This window comes from Ambystoma mexicanum, chromosome 11 (assembly GCF_040938575.1).
Source record: "Ambystoma mexicanum isolate Mex_15411 chromosome 11, UKY_AmexF1_1, whole genome shotgun sequence".
Taxonomy (NCBI): Eukaryota; Metazoa; Chordata; class Amphibia; order Caudata; family Ambystomatidae; genus Ambystoma; species Ambystoma mexicanum.
The window spans coordinates 1401787269-1401807079 of NC_090934.1; the positions used below are offsets into that span (position 1 = coordinate 1401787269).

Genomic DNA, 19811 nt, shown 5'->3' on the forward strand with positions numbered 1-19811 from the left:
AGGAGGATTGGAGAGATCTGGAGGGAGAGTATTTGTTGAGAGAAAGTTGTAGATAGCGTGGTTCCCAGCCCCAGACAGCCTTATAGATGATGTAAAGGGATTTGAATTTGATCCTTGCAGCAACCAGGAGTCAGTGAAGAGGTTTTAGGGCTGGAGAGATACGTTCCCAGGGCTTAAGGTCAAGGATAAGTCTTTCAGCCCTATTCTGGATTAGCTGGAGGGATCGAAGAGAGGAAGAAGAAAGATTAAGGAAGAGGATGTTGCAGTAGTCCAGTCTAGAGAGTTCCAAAGCTCTAGAAACATTGAGCGTCTGGGGAAAAGTAAGCAAAGGGAGGATACCACTAAGGAGCTAGAGTTGGAAATGGGCCTTCTTGGCAAAGTCCAGGATGTTTCGAAGGAAAGAGAGAGAGGAGTCGAAGATGACTCCAAGGTTTCTGGCTTCAGAGGAAGGAGAGGGGCGAGAGCCCAAGCTTGAGTAAGTATGGCAGTAGATCTAGCAGTACAATTCCTACCGGATTCTAGTCTTCTTGTGCACACCAAGCACAGAGACGTCTCCACTTGTACTCGTAGGATTTATTAGTAGTGTTGGTCTGGGTGCATTTAGGCTGTCTAGGAATTCTTGTGTCATACACACAAGACCAAATTCAACGTGATCAGGAGCCATGCGCCGAGGTTAAGCAAGCCTGGGTCATGGTGGAGGCACTGTGAGAGCAGGTCTAGTGCTGATCCCAGCTGTATGGGAGGTGCTTGCGTAGATGTAGAAGGTCTGAGTACCACGTTTGCCTAGGCCACACCAGGGCTACCAGGATGATCTTGCATTGGTGCATCGCAACCATCTGCAGCACTGTGCGTATTACTAGGAAAGGAAGCAACGTGTACGCAAACATGTTGTTCCATGATAGCACAAAGCCTCTCCCAGAGAGTTTGCTTGGGAATATGGGCTGGAAAACTTTGGACACTTTGTTATCCTCTATGGCGAACAGATTTATCAGGGGTGGAGGTCCCTATTACTGAATACCATTGTACCATTGTCACTTGTTTGTTTGCTAACTGCTATTAGTGGTATTGGCTTGTTGCTCTGCTGAGCCGGTCAGCCGTCTAATTCTGGTTGCAAGGCAGGTGAAAGGCTTGTAGTGATATCAGATTCTGGATCACCCAGTGCACAAGGCCTGTGCTACCTTCGAGAGCGTTCGAGAAGAAGTCCCTCCTTGTTTCTGCACGTAATACACAGTGGTGGTGTTGGCCGTCAACACCTTTACCACCTTTGCTTTAAGTACTGGCTGGAACAAGCGTAATGCCTGGAATATCGCCTTGAGCTCCAGCACATTTATATGCATTTGCTCTTCTTGTGCGCTCCACTGACCCTTGACAGACATGCTTCCTACGTGTACTCCCCAGCCTTTCAGCAACGCATCTGTTATTAGTGTTTGTTGGAACGGCTTGTCCTGTAATGGCTTCCATTACATAATGTGTTGTGGATTGTTCCACCATTGCAGCTGGATCACCAACTGTTGCGTGAGCTCCAGTTTGTCGTTCCAAGTACTGGTTGTTTGTGCCCACCGGTCCACTAGAAATGTTTGCAATGGCCCCATGTGAGGCAGCAGTAAGAGATGAGGAGGATGCACAATGACATTGCGCCACACTGCTTCATGTATTGCCTGACCGACAGAAGCTTTCTGTGCTTGAACGACGCAAGCAGATGCGGGATGGCTTCTGCTCGGTCTAACAATGGGCAAACCCAGCCTTCGTTAGTCTTGAATGTGCCCCCAGGAAAACAAAGTTGTTTGAGGGCTTCAAGCATGACCTCTTGTAGTTTATGGCAAATCCCAGCCACCTGAGCGTGCCTGTGGTTTGTAGAATCGCCCATTCTGCTTCTTGCTGTGTGATTGCCCTTACTACCAAATTGTCGAAGTAGGGATAAATATACAATCCTTTCTTCCTTAAATATGGTGCCACTGTGGTCAGGCACTTTGTGAACGTCCTTGGAGCCAATCTAAAGCCAAAGGGGAGGACTTTGAACGGATAATGTTCTTGCCCCACTTTCAACCTGAGAAACCACCTGTGTGACTTGTGGATTATCACATGGAAGTACGCGTCTTTGAGGTCTAGGGGAGCTAGGAAGTTGCTCTTTTTGCACCGCTTTGATGACGTCTGATAGCGTCACCGTTTATGGATTTGTTGAGACCTCGAAGTTCTAAAATGGGTCGCCATGTTTTGTCAGGTTTCCTTACAACAAAGAAAAAGGATTAAGTTCCCTTTCTTCTTTCTTTTGTTGGCACCCTCTGAACTGCTTGCTTCATTAACATTTTGTTCACCTCTTGTCTGAAGATACTGAGGTGTGCTTGAGGCTGTACCCTTGGTGGGGAAGGGAGGCGGTGTCTTTTTGAAGTCTAGGTTATGTCCTTTTTGGATGATGTCCAAAACCCTTCTATCCGAAGTTATTATTTCCCACTGATTGCGGTAGTGTCTTAGATTGCCTCCTAGTGGTTTTTGCATATGTAGGGAGGCTGGTCGGAGAGTCAAGCCTGTTTTTGCTGTCTACCCTTTTTGGGTTGGGGGAGGGGAGGTTGCCTGTGCACCTGCTTTGCTGCCGTTTGTATTCCTTGGTTTTATATTGATAGATTTCCTATAACCTTGTGTATAGTACGACCCTCGCTGGTATTGCCACCCTTTTCTGGCTGTGGACAAGGAACACCCTGAAGTACCTCAAAAGGGTGGAAAAGGCCGCTTGGTTTGTAACGAGCTAAGCAATTTTGCCATGTCTGTATCCACTTTAATTGCTTTTAAAGCCTCGTCAAATTTAGGCCCAAAGAGTTGGTCACCTTCGAACGGCATGTCAAATACTTTGTTGTGCACTTCTGGTCTAAAGTCTTTGCACTTTAGCCATGCTTGCTGACCATACCAATGCCTATTTGTTTGAAGACAGTCAAAGCAATATCGACAGCCATATTGATAGCATGGTTAGATGCTTTGTCACCCTAATGGAGGATTGCCAGTGCTTCCTTGCATTTGTTCTCCGGTAGGTGATCTAGCATTGGCGCTACTCGATGTCACATCTCACGATGGTATCTTGTCATGACCGCCAGTGAGTTAGCAGCCTTTATCATAGTCGCTCCCGTTGCCAATATCTTCCTTCCAAAGGCTCCCATTTTACTGTTGTAGTTGTCTGGAGGAACAGAGCACTTGGAACCCTGCGACCTGGATTTCCTCCCAGAAGCAGCTGACACTACCGACTCTGAATAGGCTACGATGTTAACATTTAGGTGAATTGTCGGGAGCCTTGTACTTCTTTTCCAACCTTCCCTTGACAGCTAGTTCAGAGAACGGTCTCTTCAACAGGAGTAATATCCTCGTATGGCATGAGCCCACCTCATCCGGGGGGGATTTCTTTAACGGTTCACTTGGGCCCATTCCCATGTCTACATCTTGCCTGTCCCGGTCGTCCCGCGGCGGTGAATGAGTGGTGATAGTGGAAAGCGTGCCCATATCACCATATGTGTCAGTAGTCTGCAGCTCTCCTTCTTGTTCACCGACTGGGGAATAATGCTGTGCTACTGGCAACTGCCATGGCAAGGCCCGAGGGTATTCTTTCGGGTCCCGCAACAATGGACGCCACTCCCTAGCTGGTCCTGGAGCTGGTGAACCTTTCCGTTTAGGAGACATTGACCTCCGTTCTGGAGAGTACCCTGGGGGCGGGACCCCATCTGTAGGGACATACGCTGTTTGCGTTCACAGCATGCTCTTCTACTATGAGACTCCACTGAGAGGCTGTATATGTCCCCTGCTCCACGGAGGGTTTCCTGTACAGGTCCAGAGGTAACACCGACGGGCCCGGTGCTTCCATTACTTTTTTTGTGCTCTTAGCAGTTTTTCATCTATTTGGCTAACTGGTGGATGAAGCGATGCAAGCACTTGTAGGGAAAGTAACATTTGTGCAATAGGATCTCTTGGTGGTGAGGTCATAGACTTTGACCTTGAGGTGATGATCTCCTTGAGGTGGTGAGCTTGACCTTGGAGATGGTGATCTTGGAGGAGGTGGTGGAGTGTCCCAGTAGTCATAATTAGAGAACCTTTCTTCAAACTCTGAATCGATGTGGTGCTCCAGGATTTACTCTGGTAATAAGATGATACTGGAGATAGTGACAGTCTTATTGGTGTCTGGGTTTTTTCCTGTTGAGGAACAGATGCCAATGGAATTTTTATAATTATTGGCTGTTCCATTATGACTCACTATGGATTTTTGCAACCCCTCCTGAGATCCCGACCCCTGTATAGCCTGGCCTGGTCTCCGTTTTCTTGTGGTCCCGTGCCGAGCTTGTCTATGATGAGCTTGTAGGCTTAGCTGGAAGTTTGTCTGCTGTTTTTGACACTCCCGTGTATGGTGTAATCTTTGGGGCTGTAGGTTTCGCTGTAGGTTTGTCTGCTTTTTTTTAACACTATTGTGGACGGTACAATTTTCATCGACCATGTATTGGTTTTCTTTGTGAACGGTGTCATTAATGGCCTTGATGACGGAGCCGGTGTTGATGGTCTCGTCAACGATGTTGGTGTTAGTGATTTTGTTGGCGAAGCGGGAGTTGACAGTGTTTGACAGTGTCAGTGGTTTCATGGGCGGAGCTGGTGTTGATGGTCTGGTCGACGGCATCGTAGTTGATTGGACCGTCATCTGTCTTGTTGGCATGGACGGTGTCGACTGCCTCGGCGCCAGGGGCCCTTGTTCCTGATGACAAAGGCTTTCCTGTCTTTGTCGTCGACAGCACGACCAGAGGTTAGAATCTGAAGAGTGCCTCCTTGGTGGGGCCTGAAACGCAACGTCCCATTGGCTCGGGCAGAACACACCCAAAAGGACACCGATGGGCTACTAAAGTGAAGGAAACATTCATACATACAAAATGTAATAAGGTTACAGAGGATTCCCAGCCTGACGACGGAGAATGTTCAAGCATGTGGATCCATGAAAGATTCAATGCTGGAGAAATTGTGGCCGATTCACAAAAGGATTAATGAAGGAAAAGCGCATGTAAATGAATGCCCAGGGTTTTGCGCAGATTTGCGCCTTCAATTGGCTGGCCGGGACGCCATTTGCTGTGTAGGGATGTCAGCAATCAAAAGAAGCAGAGTCCAACAAAGTTCTGAGTCTCTTCCAGCTCACAGCTTCCTTTAAGCTCCCAATCCCAAGTATTTTCACAGTTCCAACCAAAAAGTCTCAAATTTACCACTCGAGTTCAAGATGATACAGTTTTAACCAACACTCGGGGCTCCCTTCCCCAAGTTCCAAGTAACACAGTTCCAAGCACCAAAGAGCCTTCTGACTCGAGTCTCTGGTCAATATATGTCTCAAGTCTCAGGGTTCCCTTCCCCAAGACTTAATCTCAACATCACTAAAGTATTCCTTATTCTTTTAGAGTCCTTTGCCACTCTTACCTTCTTTTTATGATGGGTTTTCCAGGTGCATATTGTAACTGTGTTGGAATCATCTTCAAAGCTTTAGTAAATTCTGTGCTCAATGTACATTTCTGTTAGATGTAGTTTTCACATAGTCTGGTATCCAATATGCCTTTTTTTGTTTCAATATTTAAAGTTCTATTTACTATAGTATACAGCACATATTGGTTTCACTTGGAGTACAGTAGCGTTCATTTTTAGTTTGCAGCATCTAATGGTTTTACTTGAATTTTAATTTCCGTTATGCTTCCGAACCTAGTATCTAACAGTTCTACATTTTTGAAAGGTTTCCACTGAGTTCGGTTTTCAAGAATCATTGATTGTACTCCGTTTGGTCTTCAAAAGACATGGTTGCACTTGTTATGATTTTCATTCAGTTCAATATTCAAGAAACACGATTTGTATTCAGAACACCTTTCATTCAATCCGTGGTGTAATACTTAGTTCACTGTAAACATAATGTACAACCTTCAGAGAATTATGAAAACGTGTTTTCTCCCACACACGACTACTCCTATACAAAATATTCCTAGTCGTCCAATATTGGACAATGGACTGAATCGGAGACCTTCAAAAACGTGTTTCCTCAAACACACGATCACTCTGACACAAAGTATTCCTCGAAAAACCAAGTTTAAACACACGTGCACCGGGTTTCTCAATGGCTAGAAACTCACTGGTCGCCTCCAAAGGCTTCATAGTAGCATGGATCATACGGCTTTCTGCTCCTCTTATAAGGGGTCCAACTCCTGTCCCTTAAGAACCCCTATGCTAACGTCCCAACACAGGGAAACAAGCATCTTTAACGCATATAAAAGGGACAGCCTCTCTACACAGCTCCTTTGTTTGCTCCATGCTTGCAACGGTCTTCCTGCTAGGTCTCCTGTTGCTCCTCCAGGCACAGGTTTCCCTGCCGTCTCTCATGCTGCAGTGCTGGTCTCCTTTTATAAACATGCAGCCCTTTGACAGGCTGCAGGTGTGGATGCCCAATCAGCCCAGCCTGACCACAATCAATGGGACATGTCTGACCTTTACAGCTCTTAGCAGGCATCTTTCTCGTCCCAGTACCAGAGTGGTAAAAGAGTGTTGTCTTAATTGTTCTTAGTTGCCTCTTCTTTGTCCAAGTACTGTCAAGTGTGAAATAGGGAGAAATTAGGGGAACTGGCTTAGAACAGCCCATGAAGATAGGGGGATGGTTGGGTTGGTCACTAACGGGAAAAGGGGATGCCTTGTCTCACCCAGGGCACCCCACTTCCAGTCCCCAAGGACCCTCCACCCAGGTGATCATCCCTCGCTTCTCCACCTCCAGGGTCAGGATCCAAAAGCGATGGCCTTTCCCTGGCCACCTGCGCAGAAGATCCAAGGGGTTTAGGAGTGAGAATACCCTCGAGTTTCTCACACTACCCTACAAAGGTTTTCCACCAGCTGAATGCCGGGGGGTCACTTACTCTCTGGTGTCGTTACCTGGGGAGAAGGTGGCTTCCGGTAGAGACAGGCCGTTCCTCACTAAAAGTCGGCGTAATCAAGTGGAGGCAAGTGCAATCGCGGACACTGCCCCAGTTTGCTCCTGCTTTGTAATGTATTTGTGAATTAGCGTCATGGCCTCTTGGCTCTTCCACAGAGATTGCCCTTTGGTGTTCAGCTAGCCATGGGAGGAGTTGCAATATCGCAAGCAAAAGAAGCTGAGCAACAAGAATCTTGAAACACTCCAGTGAAGCACACAGGGAGAGAAAAGGCAATCCATCTGGAACCTTTGGAACATATTAACATCATTTGTGTGGCTAGTCAGCAGAGGAGTGGACATCAGAACAGGCTAACGAATGGGGAGGTATTGAGACAACAGTTTACCAGGCAGCAGATAAGTGAAAATCTGCTGCCTGGTAAAGACCCCCAGTCACATACTCCTTCCAAAGATTTTGCGCTGGGCGGCAGAGGTACTCATCTCCTCTCATGTAAATGTTCCGATCATCAAGCGTCTATCTGCAAAACCAAATCAAAGAGAGATGGGAAATCCCTGGGTAAGGTAGGAACCACTGACATGGCGTTCTTCAGTTCGTCAGACAAGTCCTTATAGAATTCCACCGCTCTCTTTTCAGGAGGACACCCCATTTCTGCAACCAGTTGATTGAATAGTGCTACATACACCAACAAATCGTCCTTACCCTTGGACAACTCTAGATGTTCGATATCTCGTCTCTGTGCCTTAGGTCTGGTGCCGAACGCACAACCCATAGTGGAAAACAGGTTGTCCAAATCGTACAAGAGAGGATCATTTGGCTCCAATAATGGATTTGCCAAGTTTGCAGGTAAAACTCATAGATAAGACCAAATAAACAATGCCTTTGTGGAGGTGTCTGGCAAGTCTGCGGGTTTACATAGAAAGTGCAGTTTGCACTAATTCACAAAGGTGCAATACTGCCTTGGATCCCCATTCAATCGTTCAAGAGAGGACATGGGGAAAGAGTTCTTACTACCAACGCAGGGGACACCCCTGTCACTGGCAGATGTGTCCCAGCCCCAGAGGGATCACTGAATTCATCATGGGGGAGGGGTCATGGGCATCTCACACTATGCAAGGCGCCAAGACATTGATGTATAGCAGCATGAGCCGAGGATATACCAGTGCAAAGTTGGGCAAGTGCCTGGATCAGGGCCACCACAGGATCGGTACCCGTCTCCATACTACTGTCAGGATTAAAATATGGCTACTCAATCTGTTATGGGCTCTAGCACTTCCAAAGAGACACCAGGCCTTTCTCCAAATACCACTGTCAGAGTGATAATACAAACTCCCTGACCGGAGGCGTTAGGCGACATGATAGGAACCAAGAAACGAGGGCAACACCCTGCAGACTGCCTTCACAACTCTGAGGGAGAAACAGACAGAAAAGGATGAATTACAAAACTGGTCAAGGGAATGTAAATTCAAGAGTTTGTTGCAGGAGTATTGTGTTTGGCTTACCTGTGATCCATACAAACCCAGTTCAAGGAGCCAACTTGAAAACGTCTCTGACTCAGAGACCAGTAAGCAGTCCATAGAATAAGGAACCACCCGTACAATAGCCGGCCGCATGACTACCGCAACAAGGACAGTGAAGAAGAGTCCTAATCCCGTCAAAACAAGTACGCAGCTAGGTCAATAGGTTCCAGAATAAAAAAAACAATGGATCCCAAATTCTGATGGAAGGAGCAACAGGATAATTCAGTAGCAGGGTCTTTGGTTCAGGTGATAGGAAGAAAAAAGAACTGATCTGGAGTGCAGACCAAGTCCAAAACAACAAGTTACAAAGAGTGTCGCTGAAGCAGGTAAATAGAAAGCAAGGGCAAGCCAGATTATGGAAGCAGAGGTCAGAATACCAACAACATCAATCCATTTTGCCAAAGCAGGTAAGGGGCTATCAAGCCAATCCAGGATACGTAAACAACAGGTCAGGATACATAGAACAACAACCGCTTAAATGGAAGAGCAGGAACACCACTCGCTCTCAGGTGAAAACCTCCATTGATAAGCGAAGCCAGCAAGATTCATGCAGGATATATTTCTGGGTAACAGAAAATGAAAGCCTTCAATTGGCTGGCCGGGACGCCAATTTGCTGACATCACACGCAGTAGCGTTTCTCTGCTGATGTTCCGATGGGGCTTGCCCAGTCACCATTGTAACTGCCAATGCCATCGTCATTTTGCAGAATACAGTCGCCAACGGAAACGCAGAGTGGAAACCCGCCCTTCCCAGAGGGTCCTGACAGGCAATGGGTCAAAGACACTGGAAAAGCAATATGGGACAATGAAAAATGTGATTGCATCCAGGATCGTATAGTGACCAAGAATTGAATGCCTTAAGTACATCAACAGGCATAACAAATCAACTGTGGGCTTTGTTCGTATTTATTGATTTTGAAAGCACTGCACAAAGTATGGATGGTACAATAGGATACAAAAAGCAACAAAAATCCACAAAGAAGACCAAATTACAAGAGAAAGGAGAACAGATGAACTTTGACACTTAAACGTAAGGAAAGAGGAAGAGAGGATCGGATAGCAAGTGGTAGCAGATTTAGGTGCATGAAGTGAGAAGGGGCAGTAAAATAATTGTGTGCAGGGCGGTTTGGGAACAGTCATAAAAAGGTGGGTTTGTGAATGCAGAGAGGGAGCTAGAATAGAGATGGAGACAAGAGAAGACAAATAGGAAGCAGCCAGTCCATAATATATTTAAAGATAATACAAAGATAATAAAAGAGAAGCCATGATTCAAAGGGAAGCCAAAGAATGGACTGGAGAAAAGAAGAAATAAAAGTGTGAGGTGAGAGACAGAAAAGCAGGGTTAATAACTGAACCTAGGGGAGCCATTTGATAAGACAGACGACCAATTAGCACAGCAGAACTGTAATCAAGTAGAGAAAAGACAAGTGTAGTGATACGTTTTTTGGTAGCATAAAAAGAGAGAAATAACCAGGTATTGAGGATATTATAGAGTCAGAAACGACATGAGTGAGAAATAATAGAGATAGGAAGTGGGAACAAAGGTGTGGAGTCAAAGATGACTCTGAGGTTCCGTGCAGATGCTGAAAAGTGAAAACCAGTGGGAGGAAAAGACGTAGTTGGGGGAAGGGAGAAGAGAAAGAATAGTTAAAGCAGGGATAAATAGAATCTCAATTTCTGAGGCATTGACAAAGAGAAAGTGAGAGTGCGTCCATGATTCGATGGCCAGGAGACATGCAGCAAGGGCAATCTGAAGCGAGTCTGAGAATGAGGAAACAGAGATGTACAAATATCTAGGAATCATCAGCATAGAAGGGACAGTAGTGGCAAAAGGAAGTCATTATAAAGGCAAAGGGATAGGTTTACAGTGAAAAGAGAAGTGGGCCAAGAACTGACCACTCAGGCACCCCATGATGCAAGATCGAGGCAGAGGATCATTTACTGGCTCAATAAATAGATAACAGTCGGTCAGATAAATGAAAATGAAACCACTTTAAGACAGAACCCTAAACCCATTGAAGAAAGTGGAAAGGATGGTGGATGATCAACAGTATTAAAGTCACCGAGAGATCAAGAAGCATAAAGATTGCAGAAAGTTTAGCATTATCTATTCCAAACCACTTGGATCGTAAGAAAAAAGCTGGAATATCCTGGCATATCCCTAAAGATGCTGAATCAGTCAAGCAAGATCTTTTGAGTAAAGAGACAAATTATTAACTCTTGGTCAACGGTTTTGAAATACGCAATCAGTCCTGCGGTTTCTGAGAATCTTTATAGTTGGAGACAGAGTGTGATTTAGAAACAGTGCTCTCTTTCCTGGATAATCTAAGCTTGCCATTGGTGAACAGTGTTTCGCATGCACTGAGCAAATATCACATTGGATGAGATCGACATTACTGGAAAGCATGAATGAACAGATATTTCAAGGGCCAGATGGCCACCCGACGGAATTACACAGCCACTTTAGGAGGGTCTGATAACATTCTTGCAGAAGGTCTCTAAAGAATGTTGGCTGCTCAAAGAAATTTCAGACTAGATTAAATGCTCTTTAATAACGCTCATATACTCAGAGACCCACAGTCCTCTGCTAACACACATCCAATATCACTGCTTAACACAGTTCGTTGACATTTTTGTCTGTATTTTGTAGTCTATGTAGAAAATGTCCCAAATCACCATGAGCAGTGTAATCAAGCCAGTCTCTTTAAAGGAAAGAGAGGCATTGGCAAAACCAGGCAACTGAAAAAATCATATAAAACAACATCAGCCACGGTAGCCTCCTAGATCCCCCTCGGTCTCCATGCCAAAGAAGTGTTTGATAATGGCTCTTGGTGAAATATTTTGGGTTAATTGGTTACTTTCGGCCAATCTACTGGATTGTGAACTTAGAAGAAACCCTGATGTGAAGCGGGTTTGAGGCCAGTATGATCCTCATCGAACGTTCTTCTGTTCGCTGACAACTAATGAGGACCCCTTTATAAAACATAGGAAGGCAAAGTTAGAGTCCAAATAGATGGCTGAATAACTGGGGTTGGAAAATCCAGGGTTCTAAATTGAGGTGAGCTGTGAGCTCCTGCTTATAGCCTAGAAGTGCCTGGTTAGCTTGACACCAATGGCTAACAGGAGCTACTTTTGGCCACTAAAAAGAAACCACCAAACTATTTAAGGCATACAATGACTTCAATGCAGCAGATAAGATATACAATATGATTATACTTACTAAAAGTCGACCATTTTACCCATTATCCTGTAGCTGCAAAAATAGGGGAAACGTAAAAATAGCCATTGTTCTTTAAACGCCAGGAGGTACTTTAGATATCATCAACCTACTGGGACAGGGTCTGTAATCTGAACCCATCAAGAAGGGATGGGAATCGCTCTTTCACCCGTGGGTGGGAACCGCACATGGGTGGGAACCAGAGCCATTCCTACTCCAGAGCGTGAAGTTGGGAGTGTCCTGGCCCCTGTCCCTTCCCCTTGTGCTTGTTTGATCAATACTGGTGCTAGTATCCATCACCCCAAACCTCAGTATGGAAATGCTGGCCAGTTTCTTTCTTGTCTCCAGGGAGAGGCCTTGTGCTAGTGTCTTTCCTCTGGCACCGAAAAGAGAGTGAACTGTGGTGCAAGATCAACCAATGTAACAAGCGACAGCACGTGCCGCTACGTGCCACCAGCACATACATACTCGCTTACCTGGGGATTAGCCGAGGATGGGCTCCATGACACGAACTTGATCATTGTTCAGCAAGGGCCTCCATTGGCAAAAGATGGCAGACCCGTGAGGAGAAAAGAGGAGGGGCTTAGCTACCTTACATATTCACCAGGCTGTGAACCCTCCCGGATGGGGAACACAGAGCCAGATTGGCCCAGAGAAACAATGGGAGTAGGAGGGGGATAAAACCAGAGAAAACAGGAAAGTGAGGGATGCTTAGGTGAGGTCAGAGGAGGTGGTGAAACAAAAAGCCAGAAGAAATGGGGATGGTGTGGAGGGAGAGTAGCAGTAGAGTGAGGAAGGGAGGGTATGAGTAGAGTTGGCAGGGGAGAGTAGTTGTGGTGTGGAGATGGGAGAGTAGTACTAGTGTGAGGAAGGAGAGTGAAAACAGGAAAGGATACGATCGAAGGGTGGAGAAAGACCACAGAGAGAGAACATTTTTTGACAGAACTATGGGGTGAAACAGTAGGTAGAGCAGTGAGATAGATTGAGGGAGAGAAAAGAAAGAGGTAAGAAGGAACAGGAAGCGTGAAGATCGGGGTGTCTCGAATGCACAACCATAACCATCTCCTGAGAAAATCCTTGATAGCATCCATAATTGTTCCCAGAGGAGGGCTAGACAGATGAGGCTTTTGCCTTTATGTTATCACAAGAAGACAGACGGAACTTAGACATAGGGGTCACCAATCACCAGAACCACTCTGGGGATTGAGTAAAGCCTGGTTTGTGGTGATAGTTATGGAGTGGGAGAGGGAGAAGGATATGGCCATTAGGGCTGTTGAAAATAAAATAATTATGACCCTTGAAGTGAGCAGACCCGATGACCTGTGGGAGGAAGAACTAGGATCCCTGAACATAGACTAGCAAACTGCCCTCATGGTACCTCCTAGACTAACATGATACAATGGACCAAAATCCACATAGACAGGTGTATAGTGGTTGCAAGAACTTCCCAGTCAAGCATTGTACTTTCCAACATGAGCACACCCAAAAAATAAAGATTAGGTCTTTCATATCAAAAACCTGACATGTAAACTATGGTGTCCCTCAAGGTTCATAGTCAGTGAAAATGCTGCTGTTAGACTTATTATTAGACTTCACAAAATTATCACATCTCAGTTGGCAGAAAATCCCTTCAATCGCTGATTATCTCTGAGAGAATTCACTTCAAACCCCTATGCCTTGTCCCCAAGTCTCTCTGGAATACCACCCCCTCCTGATCAATGTAACAAAATCACCAGCTACCACCCCCCATAAAACTCAGACCTTTGGTGTCGGTTTTTCCCTTGCATCTCCTCTAAAGTGATGACCATCGCCAAGAGGAGATTGCAGCGCAGTGTGTGCAATATAAATGATCACTCTCACTCACTCCGTCCACCACTGCTCTTCCAAATGTACACAAGCATGCTGGAAAAGATTGTCAATCAATATCACATGCCCTACCAAATGTATGCCCACAATAAACAAACGCTACATCTTGGAAAAGGTGAAGAAGCCACTGTGAGATTCTAACCTTTATTCAAGAATGGATGTGAAAGAGAACTCTAAGCTTCAATGGGGACAAAACAGAAATACTGACGTTTGGTCAAATAAGTGCCAAACAGATGCCATGTCAATGGCCCACCTGACTGATGAATACCCTACACAAGCAAGCCAAGCCAGAGACTGGTCTGTTTTGTTCAACTCTACATTATTATTACTCAGCTTCCAAACAAGTTCTGTGAAAAACTTCTCATCCCCAAGCTACGCATTCTCAACAAAAGTGCTGCACGACTAATGTCCAGCATGTGGCCGATGACATCCACACACTGGAGCTGTCTCACCGGGCCTACTGTACTATCCCTTAAATAGGATGTGTACAAGAAAGCAGCAACAACAGCTCACACCATTCTCCAGTCCTTAGGAAAGTTGGTGTCACTATGGACTCACTCTACCACCTTGAGATGCATACATGAAGACACCAATATCCTTCAACTTGATGAGTAACAAATTAAAGACCAGGCGATCATTTGAAGATTAAATGCAACAGCCCTCTCAAACCCAATGTTTGCCTAGAGTTTCCACCACACACCAGCATCTCCATGACAACTCGCCATCTAAACTATACCTAGGCATTTACAACATACCCCAAAATAGCCTAACATACCCACTGTATCCTAGCATGCCCATCATGCCATAGTGAACATGCGGGTGAAACCCAAAAGATGGAAAGGACCAGAACCAACATTTACAAAGACTAGAAGAGACGACCGTGAGAGAAGGTTAAGATCCTGGGCACGGTCTTGCTAGCCAGGTAAAAGCAGAGGGGTCAGAGGGATCAGAACAGACTGAGCAAATGCTCAAGAACCTACCCTCTGAAATGTTTTGTTGCATGTTTTAGACTACGCATGCATTTATAAAAATGAGGTTATAACTTTTATTTTGGGCTAAACATTGGAATATTGATGTTGTTGTTCTCCGGTAGTCATCGGGCAAAGGTCTCATTAAGACTAGGACTCAAGCATTTAAGATGGCCATCTTTTAGGAGACCTTTTATGTTGCAGAATATGAGGTCTATGAGGAGAGAGACTAGTATAGGATGCTGCAGGGAAAACTGATGCACCAGAAGTGCTTCTATTCTTGACATTTCATAAAGCACCGACTGGATCACTCAATTTCCAGGGAACTCTTCTATTGAATCCTTCCACCACCACCCGACACAGCAGAGCACACATGGACCTTATGTTGTATGTATCTGCATTACTTGTATAAAGTGCAAACCTCGCTGGGAAGCAGCGGAGCACTGTATGTTGTTGGCTTCATGGAGAGGTTGCTGTAGTTAGTCTTCCCATATCCTTGCACATCCTTTTACTCTCCTGGGCTTTTCCTCTGGTTCTGTGCTTCAATTCCTCCTGTGACCCACACACAGAGAAGTTGTTTGGTATACAAAAGCCAAAACCACTGGCATTGTCAAAATTTGCTGCAAGAGGGCATGCTGATCGCACATGCGATCTAGGGGTAGGCAGGCAGGGCCATGCCCCAGCGTCGGCATACTAAGCTTGCCTATCCTGCATGGTAAGGTGGTGTAGTTGATATCCAAGATCAGTTGCCAATGTTGTGCAAAGGAACAGCAATCTCACCGCCTACCTTAGAAACAGGAGCCAAGGAGTACCCCAGATCCCTGCATCCCTAAGGAATGTGCCACTAGCCATCACACACACACACACACAGGTAATTGATTTGTTTACCATCTTGTGGCTCCATGGTGTTCTCCGGCGAATCCTCGGCACCTACACACCAGTACATTCTGCAGCGTCGGTTCTCTCCTCCTAGTCCGTATGTCTGGTCTTCAGAACATGGAAAAGGAAAATGGCAGGTTCCAAGCGTCTGCTGTCTTTGTGTCCGAGTGCAGTCATAATGCCCATCAGTCCTATAAGAGAAAAACAGAAGAAACACTATAAACAAATACAAGCGCAAACATCCCTGCCATTCCAACCTTTATTTTAAGGAACCTTAATGCAACTGTGCTACTATCATCTGAAAGGAATAGCATCCAATGTATTGAACGTGAACATGGAAGGCGCGGATACATTCATATCATGGGGATGACAGACCATAGCAACGATTGAATGGTCCATGTGCCACATGAATAATGATTACAGCCTTGGAGAGTGGGCTTCCACAGGGGTAATGGCCCGTGGCATAGTCAATGGTGCATAATGAAGACAAGTGCAGTTAACACTTCTTAAAGCCCACTATCCGGGTTGCAACACCATTTTGACTTTATTCTCCGGTCCAATAGACAGACCCGGTGCCTCATCACCTGGGATTAGACTCGCACTCAGGACACCCATGTAAGTGTGGAGCGCGTCCATCAGCCCACAGTACAGAAATCACTGCCAGGCCAGCCAATTATCCCACTGGCCCGAACCAAAACCGTCGCCCCCAAAAGGTGGCAGCACTTACTGAGTGGCACAGGAACTATGTATACAGGGAAAAGTTCAAGGAAACAATATGTGCCTGTGCCAGACGACACCCATAACATGCATGAAAGCAGGCCCCTTACGAGATAATCTCCCAAATGACCGAAAATCAAGAAAGGTAAACCTTCAACACACACACTGTTGTGGTGCAATAGGTCAAGAGAAGTTGATGTAAAGCGATTTACCACTGAAGGCTGTTGACCGAAACTGCAATACACACAGACACAGGGACCTGGGGGTTTGATTACATCCTTCACACTGAAATCAAACACCTTGAAATTTCCCCAAAACATCTGCCGATGGAATGGAATAATGAAAGATTAAATACAGCAGCTTGGTGGTTCATTTTACAACCTAGCCTTATGGAATAGCATTGTCATTGGCTGTACATTGGTGCCTCTTGGCCACCCTGCACTTGACTTTCCAGAGCCAATGCGTAAGCACCTGAGATTGCTCATGGTGAGTTTGGGGGAAGATTGGTGCATTTGAGACAAAAGTTGTAGGGGTGTGAGTTGCAACAAAGCAGCAATGAGGGGGCGAGGAGTGGAGGGAAGAGAGCGGGCTTTAGTTCAAGAGTTGAGGTTGGGAAGGTGTGCTGCGAGGAGGAAGGAAGCAAGGAGATATTCTGGATGCATGCTGGCAAATGTGGTCCAAACTGGCAGATCAGGCAAAAACATATGTGTTTCCACATTGTAAAATTAGTTAAGGCTCTGAGGATCAGTACATCCCTGCTTATAGAATATCATATTTGCCCTGCTATACCCTATTTGCCCAACATACGTTTATCAAAACATTTCTAAAAATTCCATAATTTACAAATGATTGTCGGGTGCAAAGTATGCAAATATCCACTGTATCTTGAATGGTCCCAACCCCATAAGTAAAAAAAAAAAAGGCTTTATATCCCTTGTCCTAATCTTTAGGTTTTTTTGCAAATAAAGGTCAAATGAGGAAGAGCTTGACAGTGACAAGCCGCCCCCCCACCCCCATTGCCTTAATGTTAAACCGGCCAAACTCGAAGCAAAGAAATAATCTTCACACCCACCCCAAGCCCTTGGTTTGGCAAAGTCACATTGCATGACATGTGGCTTTGCCGCCCAGGAAGTCCCCACTGGGCGCTTGAGAGCCAAGTAGGTATCATTAACAGATTGGAAGCTCTACACTCAGTAGCAGATTGAGCAAGGATTGGCCTACTGATATGGATTAATCCTCAGTCATTTTAAGTTTCCCACATGCCCAGCTATACCTTTCCTTGGCTTGGTGAAGGCCAGAAGAGATTTTGAGTATCTCCAGAAGTACTCGAAAGCTTAGGAACCAGGATCTGAAAGCTGGTTTCCTGTGGCCCCCTTGTAAATAGGATTAATAGGTCCTAACACCAATCTTAAAGATCAGTAAATCTTGGAGTAAATCTAAGGTGAAAGAAAAGTGACTTCCACATTTTCCTTTCAATTGTGTCTAATTGCAACAATAGGCCTTGAGGATATCATTCAAATGCATATAGGAGAGGTGGACTTTATTGCATTGTACACTATTTTAATAGAGGTTTCATTTGTAGATCACTGGGCCTTTACTAATGTCCTTATTCTATTTCCAGTTAGTGTAAATCTTTTTTCAAGAGGTCAGAACATGGGCTATTACAGTTTAAGTTTCGTTGAAAGAAATAAAACAGACATTTACAGCCCGATTCATGGATTATTTGCGCCGAAAAAAAAAAAACGGATTTGTGCGCCATTCTGCCCGCAAATCCCCATTTGTTAAACAGGGATTTGCGGGCAGAATGGCGCACAAATCTCGTTTATTTCGGCGCAAATAATCCATGAATCAGGGCATTACATTCCTGTACCTGATAAGAGCTCTACAGAAGAGAGATACCAAGAAACGTTAGGGTACTGTGATCACTTTGAAAACCATATTATCTTAGACTTATCCGAAACGTAACCTTGCAGTATTCCTCCTATTCCACAAATTCCCATGTGTTTCTCTGGAGACAACGGGTGTGTGGTTGAAAATTATCATCCACGTGTAAGAATGCTGAATGGGTATATTAGCAATTTCCGAGGAAAGTGGTGTGTACCAGAATAGGAGTCAGACCATTGGACACGGTCAATCAAAATAATCTTTATTAAGTTCAAGGAAAACTCCCTGACCCGGCCCTACTGCTACAATGAAGTTCCCCATCTTCAACACACGATATAAAAAGCATCTATGCATAACAATCACGCCTCTCACACTACGTCTACCACCGTAGGACGTCAGTGAAAGAAAATTAAGAGTCCTCTCCGTTTTTTCAATGAACTAGATGTTGGGTAGTGACCAGCACCCTTCTGATTTTTTCACCTCAGGTGTCTTCATTCGTACACATCACCAGATACAATCAATGTTGCCCCTGAAGAAGATCCTATAGTCCGGAAGGTTTGGAGCATGTCAGGCTTGTAAATACGGGGTCTACCACACCATGGCCAATGTTAAGACATACCAAGAGTCTTTTGAACCCTTGTTAATGAATGTTCTACATAATATTTTCTCATTGTTTGCGCTTTTTGGTGCCATATGTGTACATTACTGTGTACATTGAGAGATGTATGATGACGTCTGAAACAAAACCATTTTTATATGCGTTTTGAAAAATGATGTACTTTTTTCCTATTTATTCACATTGTCTAATTTGTTGTTAAGAGTAACTTTTTTTGAGTAAATTCACAAAAAATGTAATTTAGTTCTCTCGATGTAGTCTATGTGGGGTGATTCCTCAGAAGCTATCTAGGAAATGTACATGAAATAGTTTTTCCTATATGTTTACCCTACTAATCACTGATTCCAGCCCTTCTGTTTTATTGTGAAAAAGGTGACTTTAAAATGTTACTTTCAATTGAGCCTAATTTTAACAATAGGCTTTGAGGATGGCTTTCACGTCCAGTGGAATATTTGCATTTTCTACTCTTAATAGAGGTTATACTTTTAGATACTAGGCCCTTATAAATTGCCTTATTCTCTTTCCAGTTAATGTTGCTCTTTTTCAAGAGATACAAATGGGCCCTTCCAGTTAAGGATGTGTTGAAAAATAACAACCAGACATTTATATTTTTGTACTTGATAAACCTTTACAGCAGAGTGTTGTCAAGAAAAGTTAAGGTACTGTGATCACTTGGAAAACATCATTATTTTAGACGTATCTGAATTATTTTACAAATATTAACCTTGCAGTATTCCTTGAATGCCCATATGTCTCTCTGGGGTCCAATGGGTGCCTGGTCGGAAAAATAAATATCCATGTGTAACAATACTTGAATTGGTAAATGAGCAATTTCTGAGGAAAGTGGTCCGTACCAGAAATAGGAGTCAGACCGCTGGGCACGGTTAAATAAAATAATATTTATTGGGCCCGATTTACAAAAATGTTTTACATGGGTAAAGTCCCATTGAAATATTGAAATTATTTTTGTAGCTCAGGCCCATTAACTTAAATGAAAACGCTCTCACCTGGCCCTACTGCTACAATGAGGTTCCCCATCTTTAACAGAAAATTTGATATGCTTGTCAGGAGGTTTAGGCAACATAACAAGTCTGCTCCAGTCCGAAACCTAATCTAGCTAACTGGCCCTACCACTATACAGAAATTATAATTCCGAAAGTAAATTCCTGTTAGGTTATTAGAATCTTGAAGTTGACCACCTCCTCGGTTAGCAGTTCTTGAAAAGAAATGTTCATCACA

General features: G+C 44.6%; 1 protein-coding gene across 3 annotated transcripts in view; it reads right to left on the reverse strand.

Moving 5' to 3' along the window:
• LRRK1 (leucine rich repeat kinase 1) overlaps positions 1 to 19811 on the reverse strand; it is a 1071210-nt gene that overhangs the window by 898660 nt on the left and 152739 nt on the right. For all 3 annotated transcript variants that reach the window (XM_069625026.1, XM_069625024.1, XM_069625025.1), the window contains exon 2: positions 15365 to 15546. In XM_069625026.1, the coding sequence (XP_069481127.1) occupies positions 15365 to 15422 (58 nt within the window). In that variant the 5' untranslated portion in view covers positions 15423 to 15546. The remainder of the gene's footprint in view (positions 1 to 15364; positions 15547 to 19811) is intronic.